At 35.7% G+C, this 18,056-nt stretch overlaps 1 protein-coding gene across 1 annotated transcript in view; it reads right to left on the reverse strand.

Moving 5' to 3' along the window:
- Nucleotides 1-18,056, reverse strand: part of PIK3C3 (phosphatidylinositol 3-kinase catalytic subunit type 3) — a 68,896-nt gene that overhangs the window by 33,908 nt on the left and 16,932 nt on the right. Inside the window, exons 7-19 of the mRNA XM_027671047.1 lie at nt 15,556-15,627; nt 14,368-14,472; nt 13,760-13,852; nt 12,868-13,053; nt 11,418-11,569; nt 10,141-10,228; nt 8,918-8,985; nt 5,707-5,812; nt 4,714-4,830; nt 3,967-4,098; nt 1,796-1,924; nt 1,391-1,460; nt 733-797 (exon numbers count right to left, since the gene is read on the reverse strand). Coding sequence (XP_027526848.1) covers nt 733-797; nt 1,391-1,460; nt 1,796-1,924; nt 3,967-4,098; nt 4,714-4,830; nt 5,707-5,812; nt 8,918-8,985; nt 10,141-10,228; nt 11,418-11,569; nt 12,868-13,053; nt 13,760-13,852; nt 14,368-14,472; nt 15,556-15,627 — 1,383 coding nt within the window. The remainder of the gene's footprint in view (nt 1-732; nt 798-1,390; nt 1,461-1,795; nt 1,925-3,966; nt 4,099-4,713; nt 4,831-5,706; nt 5,813-8,917; nt 8,986-10,140; nt 10,229-11,417; nt 11,570-12,867; nt 13,054-13,759; nt 13,853-14,367; nt 14,473-15,555; nt 15,628-18,056) is intronic.

Genomic DNA, 18,056 nt, shown 5'->3' on the forward strand with positions numbered 1-18,056 from the left:
GGCTCACTGTTACTGATCTATAAACAAATGCAAACTTCAGTATCAACTACAAAAAACTGAAACAGGTACTGTGACAAATCGAATCCAAATAAATATGTTCTATTTTCATTAAAAAACTTACTAGCTATTTACCTCAACCAGCTGATCTCTGCTACCTAGCTTGGCTTGTGTGGTGTGCTTCGACCTAGCATGAGTTTTGTGTGCCACTTGTTATTATGTGTCCCTACTCAATTCCATGAGAATTACGGAAAGTTTGCTAACAAAGCCAAGTTATAGTATTTAAACATCCACTGTGGTAAGGAAACAGTCTTCAGAAATATGAACAAACTAGCTGTTACATCAAAAGAATCATTATAGCATACTTTGACAAGGTGTCAAGTCAAAACGAATGAATGACAAACACTGTGAAACAAAAAAGTTCAGAAAAAGGTGTCAGGTATCTCCCATTCATCATTATAGCAAAGCTAGAATTTCAATTTCACAACTAAATTACACTTTAATTATTTAAATCATATTACTTTTAGAACACAAGATACTCAAGCACTCATTTAAGTATACAATTTTAAAGCAAAACATCTGCTGTAAATACTCTTAATGTTTCAAGCTGTAATTTGTATTCTAACCACAGATAAAAAACATTAGTTGATAGACTGAAGGAATTTTGTACAAGATCTACATCTGCAAGCTACACTGTTTGATCAGAGGACGACTTAAAATTCCCCCACCACGTACCTGTATTGTTTCCTCAGTAGCAAGAACTTCTGCAACTGGTACTGATTGAATAAACTGCATGAAGCCTGTGACAGAAAACAACCAGAAGGTCTCCAACACACAGAACTGTCAAGCTACTCTATAATGCATGCTTATGAACAGACAACAATAATACACACTGCTTCTCATCAGAAAAAAAACCCTACATTTTTGTCCCATGTTCCAATTTTCTGCCTTCAATATTTTTAAAACAACTTGTTATTACTAACATCAAATTAGCTTGCAAAAGGTCTGTTGTTCCAAGTTTTTGTGAGAAAAGAAAGAATCTTAATGGCTTTCTAAATATTTATCAAGAATGTATCTAAAAGCATAGCCAAGTTTGATTCCGTTTTGCTTTTCTCCTCAATTTCATGCAAACGTCCCTAAATATGAGTGTTATTTGTTTGAGATCACACAGCAAGCTACGAGTGAAGACGGACACACTACTGATTGTCACCTACTCCAAAATCCAGACCAAGCTTCTTTTATTGAAGGTATCTGACTGACCTATGGAATACTGTGGTCACTCAGGTTATTTTCATGACTTGCATTGCAACAAGATTTTGTTACACACTGTCTATGAACATAGAAATAAGTTTCTTTTCCATACTGTATTTTTAGGAAATAACAGTACTCATACCATGTTTCGTACTAGTTGCCAGCACTTTATAGGGTGTCAGCTTCAAGTCCAGATTCTCTTTCCTTAACAGCTGGAAACAAAAACAATACAAAAAAGCAAAGATGAATTAAACAGAAAGGCAGATTCCATTTCTGAAAGGATATGTACTGGACATTGATCTCCACTGTTTCTCACTCAAACTGATAATGAGTGAAAGCCTGTATGGTAATTTAAAAAAAACCCAAAAAAATATAATCTACACAAGATAATTGCATGACTATAATGAAAAGAAAAAAGCCATCTAAGATCTGAGAACTCTGGAATGTATTAGCAATACAAGCTGCATTAACAGTGTTTAACAGTCTTGCTTTTGACAAGGAAAATCATAAAAACAGAAAGATAAGGATGGCGATTAATAATTCTCACCTTATCCATGAGTGAAATAATCTGAAGAATAAGTTGATCTTGACGTAAATCATCACCATGCTTAAAAATTACTGGATATTTGCCTCCATCTTCTGTCTTGAAGAATAACTGAGCAGGCATTAAGGCACTCTGGAAAAGGAAATATTCTACTAAGCTGGTTCACAGCAATGCTTGTATGAACACATGGCTACAACGGAGCTCTGAAATACAAGTCTTTGTATTGCACTTGTAGTGACTCAACAGATAGAGTGTACCATTTCCAATCACCAAAAGTCTGATCTAACCATATTTTCAAAAAGAAAAACACATTAAGGTTTTCCTTCTTTTTTTTTCCATCAAGGAATATCAAGGATACATTCCCCCTCTGAACTTACCATGGTGGCAGAACAGGAAAGAAGTATTCTATTTTTTTTTCTGTATGCATGTAATTCCAATCAACAGAGAAGCAGTATACAAAAGGTCACAACAAAACAAATTTAAACTGTCCAGAACAAGAAGAGACACAATTATAGCATAAGCAACAAAGAATTGCTTCCTTAACCTATTTAGTAAAAGCAAAAATGCCTTTTACATTATTGTTTGACAAAGCCCATTTAATTGCTTAATATTTTTCTGCATAAAATGGGTTGAAGAGGATCAATTACCTACATGAAGGATATAATCTACTGCAACTGACCAAGTCACTTCCCTCCAAACCAAAACAAACAAAAATAATCGAGGATACAGGGTTTAATATTGAGCAGTTAGATTAGATTTTCATATGCAGGTAATGTTTCAAAATTATTAAGTTCCATAAAAAAAGGCAAAATTATTCTTTACATAGTCCTACAAAAGCTAACACATAATGTCCACGGCACCAGAAATTAGTCATTCTTCCCTTTTAAGGTCTGTTTGGTTTTTTTATCCCACAGCACAGAGTGATATATTAAATGGAAATCTGTAACCTTTTAGAATCAGGAGAAGAAAAAATATCTGATTTTGAAACAAGCTCATGGTTTTGGTCCTAAATTTTTTGCATTGCTACACAAGACCAATATACAAAAGACTGATTCAAGTTTGCTCTGAACAACTTCAGCTGTTATTATTGATAGGAAAATTTAGATGCTGTTCCAGCAATCTTTTTGTCCACATTCTTTCCTCAGGCTTTAAATCACATTCACAAAAAATGCTGACTCAAATCTGCAAAACGTTGTTTTCCTGACAAAATCTTTCCAATGTTGCCTCCAATCAAAGGTGCAAGAGCATGCATACCCTTCAAAGAGACTAACAGGTAGCTAAAGAAGCAAGCTAAAGCTGGTAGAAAACTATGCAAAAATATTCTGATTTTAAGTAAACACAAATCATATCACAGCCAACAAGCAGCCTGCTAAAACTACTGAGCATAATAAATTCAGGACCTAGTAGAGATGACAGATTAATGCTGGCTGTCACAGCAGCTTATATGTTTTTTTTAACTGGCAGAGAATGCCTCCTGGACATAGGCCCAACTTGTAAAGCGTATTTTGGTCATCTTAAAATTAGATTACAGTCACCTCTATGAATCGAAACCAAATTTGTAAAGAGGCCCTACATCACTGTGACCACAGGTAATAACTTACACCGCAGGCATTAACTTACATTTGAAGTAGTATAATAAACAAAATAACCTCGGCCTTTCAGCAGTACATTGGCTGTTAAGATTAAGGGATGGCCACATGATCACAAGCAGCTGCTACAGATTGGTTTAAGGAATTACCAATTGTAGGGATACAGGATCTACAGATACAGTTGCATCTTACTGCAACTGCATGACAAGACCACTTTATTGCTTATTGCTCCCTGTAAACTTAAGTTTTATTTTGTAATGGAACAGACGTGCACATGTAGCTGAGAGGTGGCACATCTGCCTTGATTTGCATCATTTTGATCCGAAGTATTCCTGCTGAACATAGGAAGAAAGTTCTGGGAAATTCTGAACTTCATAATCTGTATCAGTCTTACAAAAGCTGTTTTTAAGTTTGGAACTTGAAAAAAAAAAAGAACATAAAGAGCTGTTTAATCACTTTCAGAGCACACTACAGTTACATTTTGCCTCAACTATATCTGTCCCTTTAAATCTTTCAACTGATGCTTCTGAACTTGCTGCTCACAAGACTTGTTTGTATTTCAGCTATTCAGAAGATCTCACTTACCTTGAAGAGTGTGGCTTTTTCAGGGATTATTCCTTTAATTTTCACCTGAGGTTCCAGCGGAAGTGGAATAAGTTCCATATCTGCTAAATTCATCTTTTCATTATCAGCTAACAATGCCTGAAGCCTCTCATTCTAAAAGAATGAAAAATTGTTTAAGAAAAAAACCTACAAAACATAAAAGACATACTAGGTATGTAAAAGAAAGGATGCATTATTAACAAATATTCAATTTATTTAATTCTTTATATGTCCAAAGAATCAAGCTTTCACTCATAAAATCCAGGGAAATAAAAATTCTCTATTTGTAGTAATCTGAATAAGAAAGGAGATATTCTATCTAGTGTTTATATAGTCAAGCAATTTTATAAATTACAGATACAGCTGCTAACTAAATTTCACTATCTATCCCCGCATAATACATCACAATAACCTCTGTTACCTTCCCATGTCCCCCAGAACTTGTTCACTGTTGTATTATCAGTTATTGAATTATCCTCACATCCTTCTTCTGCCAAAATACCCAAGAGTGTTCTCAAGGGCCTCTTCTGTTCTTAATCTACAAACTTTTAGAACACTTTGGAACTTTGGTCCACTGAAACCTCTCCAAAGTTTGTTTACAATTAAGCAAAATTATTACAGGACAATGGACACCTGCTATAAATCTCAGTGCTAAGAATTTTTAATGAAAAGCTAACATTCTTATTGTCAGATTCAAGCCACAGGTAGGTTTTCCAAGCATTTAGTTACCTTTTTCTTGCGGTTCCCACTTTCACGCTGCACTGCTTTCATTACATGAACCAGCCGGTCCACAAATGTCTGCTGGGCTGCCAACAGTGAGCGCATAACCCTGACAGACTTATCACCCTAAGAGAATGAAAAGAAACAGAATTAGTTCCTTGTTCTGTAATTATTTTATCTAGAAATTATTCCTTTGTTCTCAGACCTTTGCGCTTTTGAGAGCTAAGTGAATAACGATCAATTTCCTGTCAATTCAAAAGGGTATTTTCTGTAAAGCACAATCAGAATCACTGCAGGTGGCAATCAATTATCTGACCTAACAGTGCACTTCAATTTGCATCCACAACTTCAGTGGTGAACAGTCATGCATGACAAACCTATTCACACAGCCAAAGTAAGATAGTAAGGATAAGCATGGAATATTCTTATGAAGAGTAAGAGTCAGATTGAAGTAACGCCCCTAGAACTGGAAATAATATGAAGTGTGAGATATATGAAAGTCAGGACAGACTGCACACTTGCTATAAATTATAACTTCCAATTCACAGAATGTTTTTTGGCTTTGTTTTAGCTATTCTTCCCCGCTGCTCCAGCACCCTCTGCTGCCGACACACAGAACAGCAAGCACTGTTTGTGAATTCAACAAATCGGTCTCTCCATTTGTACTCCAAGGACAAGTGCCTTCACTAAAGAAACAGTAAATAAACTAGCCTGATTACACAAGGCTTTTAGAGGGTTTTAGACCCATAACAAGGCAGAGGATTTTAGAAACAGTATGTTACTACCAGGAACAAGCAACAAGAAAGAAGTGTTCTCAATATCTGTTCTTTTCGGTAGTTTCTTTGGTTTTGCTACAAATTCAAAATTCAAGCAAAAGCAGAAGCTTTTGTAAAATTTCAATACATATGACACAAAAAACAGTCTCATCCTCTTAGACACCTCTGCCTTTTTAAGGAAGGACTAACCCAAACCACTACATATTTCCTTACACGGAAGCATTACCTTCAGCAAAGCCTGACTGAATCTTCTCATCACATTTAAGTACATTTCGTGAGTCTTTGGGTCCCTCTGCTGAGTGTCTTGGTCTTCACACTCCACTATTACATACCTGTAGTATAAAAACAACCCAAGTTATGCTGTACTCCTGTCCTACACAATTTGTGTGAAACACATTAGCCCTGTATTACAGACCTGGAACTAAAAATAGTCGATCTTGGAATAAGATCTCTAGTTCAACTGACAGGTGAACCCTTCAAAATTGCACAGTCCCAAATTCCCACTTGGATCAGGAGAGCCAGTTAAAGTTGCTGAGATATTTCACTTACAGTAGAGTGTCATCACTCAAACAGGACAAGTCTGAAATCCAAACCATATGAACACTTCAACCAAGCAGTACAAAAAGAGGAGTAGGCTTTCCACTGTACTAACACCCTCTACACAATACAGTGGCTGCAAACTTCCTACTCAAGGACACCTGCAAAACCAACAAGAATCTCACACTACCTGTGCCCTGTTTTACCATTAGCAGTGGTGGAAGAGCCAGGTGTTGCCCCTAAAGCAGTTCCGAAAAGTCTACATTCCAAAGTAAGTTTCCATTTCTAAAATTACCAATTAGGTACAAGATTTAAACAGTACAATTTGGGACAGTTATACTGAATTTATGTTTTAAGAAGTCACTTGCTATGCTTTTGTGCTTATTTCTTTTTGGAGCACTGACAAGCAAAAAGTAGCTACGCACTGAAGGTCTTTTCTGTTGGTCAATATATCTCCTGGTACTACCAATTAAAAACTTTTAATAAACATATAATAAAAGTAGGAACATATAACATAATAAACATTAGTGAAAAAAAAGAAGAAATTAGTAAGTCAGTCGATTTGCAAACACTGCATTTGGATTCAAAAGTGCCTCCCTGATTCAAGAAAGTGACACATTCAAAAACTGGACTTTGCACTGGCAGGTGAAATTACCCTTTCCTTATATACTTGTGCAGAACCTCTTTGCCACTGAATGACTGTGGGACAAGATTAGAGGTCTGTCATTTGCAGATGATCAGATTTGACTAGTCTTATTTATAAATACTCAATATATTATATACATTAAGGCGTATGTAATTTATTCCATGTGTATTATCTCATGGAATCTGTAACTAAAGATTCCTTCTAGGACTTGGCTAATATACTATTATACACTGTTCCTGCATGAATACATGTGTAAAAACAAGTCCATATTTACAAAATCTGTGCACCTAAATGTCATGGAAAGCTGGAAGTAATGAATTGAAACATGCCATTTTTATCTTCATTTGTTAAAAGGCCCTAGACAGTCTCTCAAAGCTATCTTGAAATAAGGACTAAGAGTAATGCTTCATACTTGGATAGGTGTCTCATACGTCCACAGAGGAGACAGAAAAAGCAGTAGCACTGACTTCTGAGGCTGCTGTTAAAGCACAGGATAGCTTTACAATGACAAGTGACTGAGCCAAAGGTTTGATTTTCAAGGGTTATTGTACTTTTTCCATTGATTATTTCAGGTGCATGCTGTGTCTGGATAGTTGAAACATACAACTGATCAGGAACCATGAGGATTTATGGCTACGTCAGCTCAAAGACTGGCTGCAACATTTGTATTTTGTCACTGAGAAATTGAGATGTCTGGAAGAAAACTAAGAATAAATTGACTGGGGTTCTTGGTTTGGTGGGCTTTTTTTGTTTGTGTTGTTGAATTTTTTTTAAGTCATAAGTCAAAAACTTCAGAGTTATGGATGTTTGAACTTTCCGTAGCCTGAATATCTGAGATGTTGCGGAAATGTAAGTGTACAGTTTCTATCAATGTGATAGAAATATGGTAACATACCGATTACCAACATGTATCTTAATGAAGAATATTTGATTTGGTCGAGCGCTTGGTTTCTACTCACATCAATTAATCCTGCAATTATTTTAGTTATTTGAATTTAACAGCATTGTTTTTTACTCAAGCCAAACATTATCTTTGGCCACAGTAACAGAACTAACTACTCTTCACAAGTGTACTTAAATCATGGACTTAAATATCTTCAAATTCAAGCTAGTAAAAAAAAAAAAAGAAATAATAAAAGTTAGAAATTACATTTATGAATGGAGTCTCTCTCAGGATAGGTTGTAGGGTTCTTGTAAGAATTTTATAAGAACAGTCTGCTATGTTTATGTCGCATTCCCAATTCACAATTTCTCTGTGGTTAATGTTCTTACTATATTAATATAGGATCATGTATATTAGTATTTTTAATTACTAGATGCAGTTACAGAGGATACAACTGAGAATCATGTTACTTGGGTTTAGCCATGTAAAAGGCACATAAGCTCTTACTTTTAAAATGCATGTGTACATGCAAGTAAATAGCTTTGTGTGCTGTGCATATGTACTTTGATATACACATACTCACACACATATACAGAGCACAGCTCTATTCATCTCAGCTTTCTTCAAATGAGGTAACTTTTATCTGCCAATCCTTACTCGGAAGGCTTTCAGATGACTAGTTTAGGCATCTAATTTAATTCCTAAACCAGTGAGGCGGTTAGATAAGTTAGATACGAGATCCTTAGATAAGTAATCCTATGTCTCCACTGTCTAAATGAACTATTCACAGCTACAGTTCCCCCTTAAGAAAGCACACGTCTGCAATGACATTTTGTTCGTGCTCATGGCATAACCACAAATGGGATCAAAAAAAACCCAACAACTTAGAACAAAAAAATTACTGTTTTATGAATCTTCATAAAGTACACTCTTGATTAATCCCGAAGTGCATAACTTCAGTGTTCAAGCCAACACTGTCAAAATCATAAACACAAACCAAACAGAAAAGCAGAGCAGAAGACGAACTTTATCTCCTTCCCAGCACCATAAACAATTTGAATGACAACTTACAGCCTGTAACTGGGCTGTTTCTTGTAACACTGTACTTAATTCCCAAGGCATTACCTTTCTTTGTCTAACAGTAAAGGATATTTGTGCATTTAAAAAACCTCCTTTTAATAATTAAAATGCCCAAATGCATATTATTATATGCATATTATTATATTAAGAGAAACTGATTTTCTCTAGTTCTCTAGACAGGTCATCTTTTGCTGAGCATCCTTCTGGGCATTACACTTTGATTTAAATTACATGTTGATACAGTATGAATAAATAACCATTTCTAACAACAATAAACCATTTCGAACATACCAGTACAAGTAGTTTGCCAACGTGGAATTTTTGCATGCTCGTGATATCAAGAAAGTGCAGAGGTCTTGCTGGAAGAGATTTAAGAAGAGCAAAATTAAGTTATAAAGAAGTCCAAGCACGTGAGAGACAAACTTTAGAAAAAATCCCAAATAACATAAGGAAGTTTTGAGAGATATGTTCCCTTATAAAATCAGAATCCAACCCAACCTAATATCTAAATCAAATTAGTTTTAATATTACTTCAAATCCATCAACATCATCAGAAGTAAAAAATGGTCTGCTACTCCAGTAACATATTTACCAACATTTCAAAAGTACATGGTGTTCTCAAAAAATAAACCTTTAATGTAAAGTTTCTATTTATATTACTTTCTTCCTATGCATTATCCCTTGCTGTAAAATTCAATGCCAAAAGAGATTTCCTACTGTGTTTTGTATCCAGAGAATCTAAAAATCTTGAAGATGTTCTACATTTTAAGAAAAAAAAAATGTAGAGGATACATAACACTTAGCTGCTTCTTTAAGGTTTAATATTTCAACTAACAAGAAATCTGTGTATCTTTACCAATATGCTCAGTTTGAGGCTTATTTTCTATGCAGTACTGAGACTCAAATAGGACGATTTGCAACAGGGAATAGGTCTTTAGTTCAAAAGCCAACTAATCTGCATATCATATTAAACCCAGATTCCCTCAAACTTTTTATACCTTCTATCTTTCCCTCCATCCAGTCCAATTTCTACTATTATTCTCATTTTGTGGTTTAAACTGAGAATAATCCTTTGCAGAACATAGTGTGTCAGGTTCAAAAAAGATGACATGCCAAAGAATATGGCTACAGGAAGAACAGACTGCAGAGACTAAAACATTTGGATAACTGTTTTCCATTAAAAAAACCTGCTTTACAACACCTTGAACACATCAATTGTCAATTTTTGATAAGTATGTGGTAGCCTTTGCAGTAATTTTCTCCTTCAAAGAAGAGGACTTTAATTTTATGAAAAATTCAGTGCCCAGTTCCCCAATTTTAGGTAGTGTGACCATGCACAGAAATAGATGGCCTGTATTGCTATTTTCTTAGCATCTAGTTTACATTTATATTCTTTGGGCACTTGAAATATTCAGCAAGATACTGGAGAAAGACCAAAATATTCACTAATGAAAGTTAGAAACAGTACCAGGTCAACAAAAAAGTATCAAAAATACAAGGTAAATCGGACTTACATCAAGGTTTTCATTTTCTGCAAGCTCTTTTGTCTTAGAAGTAAGAGGTGGAGAGGAGACGGGTGGAATAGGACTCATAATCTGGGAACTACACAAAGGAAAGCATGTAATTGGCATGATTCAAAGTTCTTGCTTGGGGGCCAGGGAGCATGCCTGGAAACAACAATGAATTTCACTTCCACAGCATATAAATTCAGAAAACTGAAAGAGAAGTATCTTTGAAGGTAGCATTCCAACCCCATTTCAGAACAAACTGCTAAACAGCAACTTTGACAGCTGCAGTTCCTGAAAACAGCAAAAATCTGTGTCTGTGTCTGTATACAGTTTACGGCTGCGAAGGATATTCACTTACATCAAACTTTGCATTTTGTTTCATCTTCCATACAAAATAAGCAGACACAGATAAGAATTTAACAGATCTGCATTTTCAGGAGAAGCTGTTTTCAAAAGTGCTTAAGATGAAGCTGCTGATACACAACACCTGCAAGCACTCGTCTTTGGAATGCAGCTACACATAACAGAGCAGACAAATGAAATATTTGCAAGGCAAAATTTTCAGAGAGTAAATTTACCTGAAAGAAGTAAGCAAATAGCTCTACTAATGTCTAAGTATCATGGCAGCCTCAAAATACACCATATATTCCAGGACACCCACTCTACAGCTTTGCAGCAAGATCAATGAAAAGCTGTAGAATTGTAACATCAAAAAATATACCCTAATGATACAAATGATGAGAAGCTTAAGACTAAAAATCCTGGCAATTTGTAATAGATATTCACAGGAGACTTCGTTTAACTAGGTTGGTTTACACTTTGCTTAATACTTTATTAATTAGATATCTCAGTCTTTTTTTTGCCTTCCTGCAAGAATAAGAAGCGTGATTCCCCAGGTCTCTCCCTACACCACCTTTTGCAGGAGCAGGACGAAATTTATTTCCATTTCAGACTGACTGGACTTTAGATACACAGTCTGTGAATGAAAGTAGAACTTCACTGAAGACATCCTAACTTTTGCAGAAGGAAGCAACAACAGTGTTTTTCCTGCTCTCCAGGAGTTGTCTTCCTTTTCTGCAGTAAAGGCCACAACTTCAAGATTAAGAATGTTTGCTCTGTAAACTATCTGTAACCAGGAAACACATTAATTTTCTTTTTCTGTCACTGCTTCAGATTATAAAATAATGGGTTGAATATGCAAAGGTCTCAAAAAAGAAGAAATAATTTAATTGCTTAGAATGTTACATGTTTCTGACTTTCTGCCGGAAGTCTAAGCTTCTTACCTGTCTATTTCTGCACTAGTTCCAGACGTTGACATAGTTTCTGACATTGAACCTTGACTGTCCCTTTTGCTAGGCTCTAGTCCATTCTTTATGTCATCAAAATTTTCATATTTCAATGCCTGGACTAACTGTAGCAGGTACATCAGCAAATCCTTATGGAGGAAAGCAAAAAAAAAACAAACACAAAAGGAAGTAAATTAAGGGCATCAGTTAAAGCAAACTAAAACTCCATTATGTTTTCAAAATTCTAATTTATAGAAAAACGTGGTCAGGATTTAGTGACCTGTAACAACATGGAAAATGAGGTCTCCCTAACAAGTAATATAGAATAGAAAAATTGGTGTTGGATGCAGTTTGACTCCCAAAAGATACTGAATTATCATACTATTTTTAGTTACTCAAAGACAGTAAGTGCTAATTTAGTGAATATTTAAGTGCAATTACTACTTTAAAATTCTCTTTAGCTAAGTTGCCCTACTTGTTGCCAGCATCCACAAAAACACCCCTTTCAGTTTGTGTCTCCCAAGAAGAAAATTCAAACAAACTCTGGGGCATGGTATCCAGAACTGAGATTGTCTCTTATGGACTTTCATTTTAATCCTTTGTGTAGTTGGGGATTCAAAGAGAAAAAACCACATATCTGATTTATTTTAGACTGAAGAACAGAATTTTAATCACATGCTGTTTAAAATGAATTTGTTGCCTCTACTATTCAACTTGCTTCATTTACCTACCTTCAAATACCTTGTAAAAAGTACATTTTTAAAGTCAAGAAGTATGACCTTGGCTATTGAAGCAGGCTTGAGAAAATGTATTTATGCTCCCTATTTTAAACTCTATTGATTGCCAAGGATTCAAGAGTTACGGTAATACATTCAAACCTGGCTTTTTTCTTTTTAATGTCAGTAGAAAATAAAATATATAAATCATTGAAAATTAACAGATTCTATTATGTGGGCTCTATTTACAGATCAGAGCTTATAATATGCTAATCAGTATGCAATTAGAAACACCTTATTTCCACAGATGCTCTTCTGCTCATTTTCTTTAGCAAAAGAGTACGACGATATACTGCTTCATTTTACCAGATGGATTTGTTGAAAATCCTTTAGTCGACTATTTAAGTTCAGAGCACTTCTATGCAGGTTAACAGTCAAAATTTATCACTGGTTTCTGGGGAGAACCAACGGTTGTTTTATCTTGTTTGACTAAACCAGCTATTACTGGCTGTTCATGCTAAGACAATTATCAGTGAGTGACATTTAATAATGTGAAGACTTCGCTCCTCAGAGAGCTTACAGTAAATAGCAACACAGTGAATTATTTTGTGTTTTCCTTCACTATTACTCCCTTGAATGCCTTGAGAAGTAGCAAACATTTCAAGTACTCAATGAGACTAAAACTCCTGAGACCAGCTGACTTTTCCCTGCACCCACAGACCAATGAATACCTCATCATCGGCCTGCTGAAGCCTGGCAACAGCATAGCGCCGAACTGTTGGGTTGGTGAAGTGGGATGACAGAAGCTCTAGAGAGTCTTCCACATCCATGGGCTTCCACTTGCCCAGCAGCTCCAGGGCTTGCTTTGCCTCTTGTGGTAGATCCCAGTTGACACATTTTAAGAATTTTGTCAGGGCCTAAACAGGAAGAGATGGGACAATTCATCAGTAAAACATCAGACTAAACAAATTATTTCAAAAATTAATGTTTTTCATTAAGGTAGAACTTGATTCAGATTATATTTACAAAAGCATAAACCTTGTTGATATAAGTGACAATACAATATTGAGTTGTTTTGATATGTCCCAAAAAACAGCAGCTGAGTTATCCAAATAAAATGTAAAGATAATTGTTACTGCTCTGCCACAACTACCACTACATAAAAAAAGTCCACTAATGAGGGATTATTTTGTTATTCAATTTACTCTAGGTTTTTGGTGTGCTGCTCCTTACTCTGGTAATGCTAATCCTTGTCTAAAAGGGATGAAGAAGCTCCTCTTCAATAATTTTTTTCTGCTGAAGACAAAACTAGCAAAACTGGCATTTTAAGCTGACAGTCAGTGTTTGTAGAAAGACTACTGCAGTAATAGCCAGTTCACATGATTTAATGGGAAAATTTTCAGTCACTAATTTTTAAAACAGTAACATTACAGAAAAAATAGAATAATCTTGACTAGCTTCTAAGACACTGAAGCTCTGTATCTCTGCAAGGACAGGATGTTGCAGAATGACTGCCAGATGATGCTCTTCTTGCACTAAGTAGTTTCATCAAATAATTCCAGAGCATTACTAAATGATCTTCAAGGTCTCTCCCTACCCAAAACATTCTGTGATTCAACTTACCTTCTCCTGATGAGTAAGGTAATATCTGAATTTCCAAACCAAATCCTGTTCCTCGTACGTTAGCTGCTTTGTCGGTGGATAACTCACTATGATCTATTAGATACATGGTCAGAAAGTGAGTTTAAAAACATCAACAGGCAAATAAGCAGCAAGTTAATGGAGTACACAGTGACAAGGCACAACACTGACAACACACAAAAATAGCTAGGGGATAAAAAAGGAGCTTTCCAACAACACAAAGTTCTCATGCTATCACGGTGATGCTCCTCAGCTATGCGTTTGATTGAACTAGCAGTGAAGGCAAACATACGCAGTTAATTTAAGACTACCATTCACAACTACATGGAAAGTACAAAAGACAGATTCTCACCTACCCAAAACTGTTTTACAAAAAAATTAGCAAGTACCTTCTGTTCTTTTCTGAGCTGGACCCTTCTAACTAAGCCTTTGTAACAAACACTTAACAATATTTCATCATTAATGGTTTTCTATAAACTGAAATTAACTTGTCACCAATTAAATATATTATGACTAACAATATATTATCAAATATATTATCACTAATCTACCTAATAAAACTGAATTTAGACATCATATGACTGACTTACATTAAGCTGATCTCGTGTAGTTGCATTAGGCTTCAGGTCATGATCAGAAGGTCCACTTCTTAAACTTCGAGCAAGCTTGTGATGTTTGCTTTCTACTAAGTTCTCCTAAACGCAGAGGGTAAGTCAGTATTTACAAATACTCAGTCACAGAAAATTACTACTGAAATGAAACCATCTAGCGAAGATCACCAGCCTCTTGGAAAAATGCATGGCAGTTAAAATTCACATCTAAAACTACAGTGCCTTCTGGTCTTTTGACTGTTTGTTTTACAAAAAACTGCTTTAATACCAGGTGAAGGGTTGTCAGGATTTTTGAGGGTTTGTTTTGGTTTATGACTTCACACAGTTAACAAACTCTACCTTGCCTTCTGGTGAATTGCTGCAAAATGTAAGCGTTTCAGTCAACACATACGTGATTGACAGCACTCAAACGTGCTAGACACTTCAAAAACATCTTTTCAGGATGATGTTTGCAGCATAAAGCTTTGTATGCAAGAAAAACATCTCAAAAACTTGTCCCACTGTTAATACCATGTTAGAAACAGTAGGAGACACAATAGGAGCCACAGTGCCAATGAGATTTCAGCAGCCAAGGCAGTTTCCAGCATTGTCAGACTTGCTCTTGCAGTGTTAGATTACAAGGTGCTCAAACAGTGTTGCCAGTACAAGCCCACTTACATTAAGGTTCCCAAAGCTGCCAATACCAGTCCCACTGAATTGGCATCCACAATAATGGAAATCTTTTCTAGAACTGTATTTAGGCACTGTCTACATGAAAGACAACATACAAGAGAGCGTAGGGAGAAAATATTTTAACAGATGAATTGACCAAGAGTTACTGCACCAGCCTCTAAATTCTACTTTTCTCTTCTTCAGCTCCCTCTTACCTTATATTCCCACCCTCTTTTGCCAACAGTCCCCCTTCTCTGCTTTCCTACATACACGTCAGAAGCAAGCACATTAAGTAAGGAAAGGAGCAGAAGAACATAAGCATTAAATCAATTCTTTTATTTTAAACTAGCAGCAGCAGAAAAAGAAAAAGAAATTATAAAATTCAAAACCACTGATATTTCTCAACTGGTCAAATACATCTTTCCACTGGAATTTTAAAGTAATCAAGACATCAAGCTTTCATCTCTATGAAAAGTTCAACAAAAATACACATGGTATTACAGGGAGCATGCTTACCATAGACATCTGGGGATCTGGAATCTTAACAATTTCAGGACTTGTTAGAATTGGAGATGACTCATCACCATCCTGAATGACAAAAAGTTAAAGATGTATTATTGCACAGTGAATTGTACTACAGTGAAAGAATGATAAAACTGCACCTTATTTGACAGTTATAAAGGAAAAAAAGAAAATAAAAGATGGAATGTTTCTATTTTTATTTTTCCCAGATGATACACATTGTGGCAAGAGAGATGGAAGTTCACCCGAGGAGATACAGCTTGGCAACTCACTACTCTGCTGGCATCACAGATGAGTGGAAAAATTTGCCATTATCATTACACATGTCCTGTGGAAGCACAAAAAGAAACTAAACCAGGTTCTGTATTTCCACCAAAACAAAATAATATCCTAGGAATAACTGCCATGTTGCAGAAAAAAACTTCCTAAAAGTTCAACACGGACAAATTTAGGAAGATATACATGTACCTATCTATAGGGGTTCCAGAGGCCTTCCTTAGATGGGTCTAACCTGTGCTTCATAAATAAAGGAAGGGAGAACGTAAAAGATTCCTGTTTGAAGCAGGGAGAAGAAAAAGAAATTAAAAGCTTGCCACTACATAACAAAGCCAACAACTCTGTTGTTCTTCCTCAGTTTATCACAGCAGTGTGGTTTTGGGCTTTTTAAACTTAGAAGTGTAAAGAAGCATTAATTGCCATGAGTTACAAAAGAACATTTAATTTAAAAGACAGTATAAAATAGTAAAACACAAAACAAGACAACACCACCATAATGTGTGCTACAATCTATTTATACTTAAGTTTGTCCTCATTTTCTTTGCTGTAAATTTCAGCCCAGAATAAGGTTCTTTTGACATACCAATGTTTCCTTCAGTAATGTAACTCTGAGGCAACTTTGCAGTAATTTCTGCCCCCGCATTCCTTTTTTTTTTTCTTTTTCCAATCACATATGCCTCTTGGGATAGCTTTGCTTCTATAATTTTCAGAGGTAACTTTCAAAAGAGAGGCTTGTTTCAAGGGGAAGAAAAGAATCAGTCATCACCAATGAGAAACATGAGTTAAAATTGCCATTAGCCTTCCAGGAGAAACATTTTTTCTCCACCTACATAAATTTTGTCTCACTGACTACAGTTAAATATCTCTTATTATCAAAATGCATGTTCAGAAAGACACTTTTATTACATTTCTTAGTGTCCTATGCCTTTGTGAAGTAACAATTTTACAGTCAAAATAAAAGCAGTAAGAACACATGCACCATTTGTAGTTAAGGGAAATAAACATACAATCTGGATGTGGTTGGTGATGGTTCCAAAACATGAGCAGGACTGCTTTTCCAATTAGTCTTTAAAAAAAAAGAATGCATGCAAACATTGAAGAGGACCATGAGGACATTTGCTTACAGTTTCTCTGCTCTAAAACCATACTGCCTAAATAATGAACTTAGCTTTGACCTAATTGCATAGAATTAACAGTATTTCCAAGGTACTTCTATAATAACAAAGTACTGCTGCCTCACTGTAACAATAGATTGAACTGAGCTGGAGCCACAGTGACAGATCAGCATTCACATTGTACTAAACCTTTGCCATCTCACCAGACAAAATGTTCAGATCATGTTGATGTAGTTTTACAAAGTCAAACTATATAAAAAACAATGGAAGTGTTGGCGGTGGGCAATTCTTATCTTCATAAACGCATCTGGTGACAAGAGACAACAAGTAGAGAGACCGATTTCTATCTACTAATTCTTTATCTTCCAATTCAAAACCATAATAAGGCTGCACTCTGACTTTTCCTTAATGTAAAAACAAAGAATTCCAATGCCCCAGTGACAAGTTTCCACTCCATTTAAAACCTTCTTTTAACATCCATGTCCCACATGGATTCCCTAGGGATAAGCACCCTACACTACTACACCTTTCCCTCAGTGAAAAAAATTCAGATATGTAAATTGTAAAAGGAAAGCTTAGAGGCTGGTGAAAGTGGAACACCTACCCCATAATCAGAAGTCTATGACAGCTACTAACAACTCAGAACTCATCAGGATGAGAAGGACAAAAGCACTATTATCTAAAGTCTGCTTACCTACAAAACTAAAAAAGGTGTAAAGCCTTCCAGTGCCTCATGTCCAAATGTTTATAACACCCTCTAAAATAAAGATAGGGGATTTTTTTCCAAGACTAGTGTTAGAAGAATGATTTCTACACTCATTGCTGGCATCTCTTTTTTGAACCTTTCAAAAGAATAATTATAATGACTGCTCTTTAAACTCCTTGAATGCAGTTAGATTAGACTTAACAGCAACGCTGAAAGGTTCTAAGCACCAAGGTCAAGCACCAGGAAAATTGTTCCCAGCGTTTCATCGTGTTACAGAACAAAGCCTCAACCAAAGGCTATGAAACCAGGTTTTGCCAAGATTTGTGGGACAAGTAACTGTGTCAGGAGTCAACATTTTCCAGGAGACTGTTTCACGAAAACCTCAAGTAGGCATAATG

Source organism: Neopelma chrysocephalum, unplaced genomic scaffold (assembly GCF_003984885.1).
Source record: "Neopelma chrysocephalum unplaced genomic scaffold, ASM398488v2 Primary Assembly neopelma1_97027, whole genome shotgun sequence".
Lineage (NCBI taxonomy): Eukaryota > Metazoa > Chordata > Aves > Passeriformes > Pipridae > Neopelma > Neopelma chrysocephalum.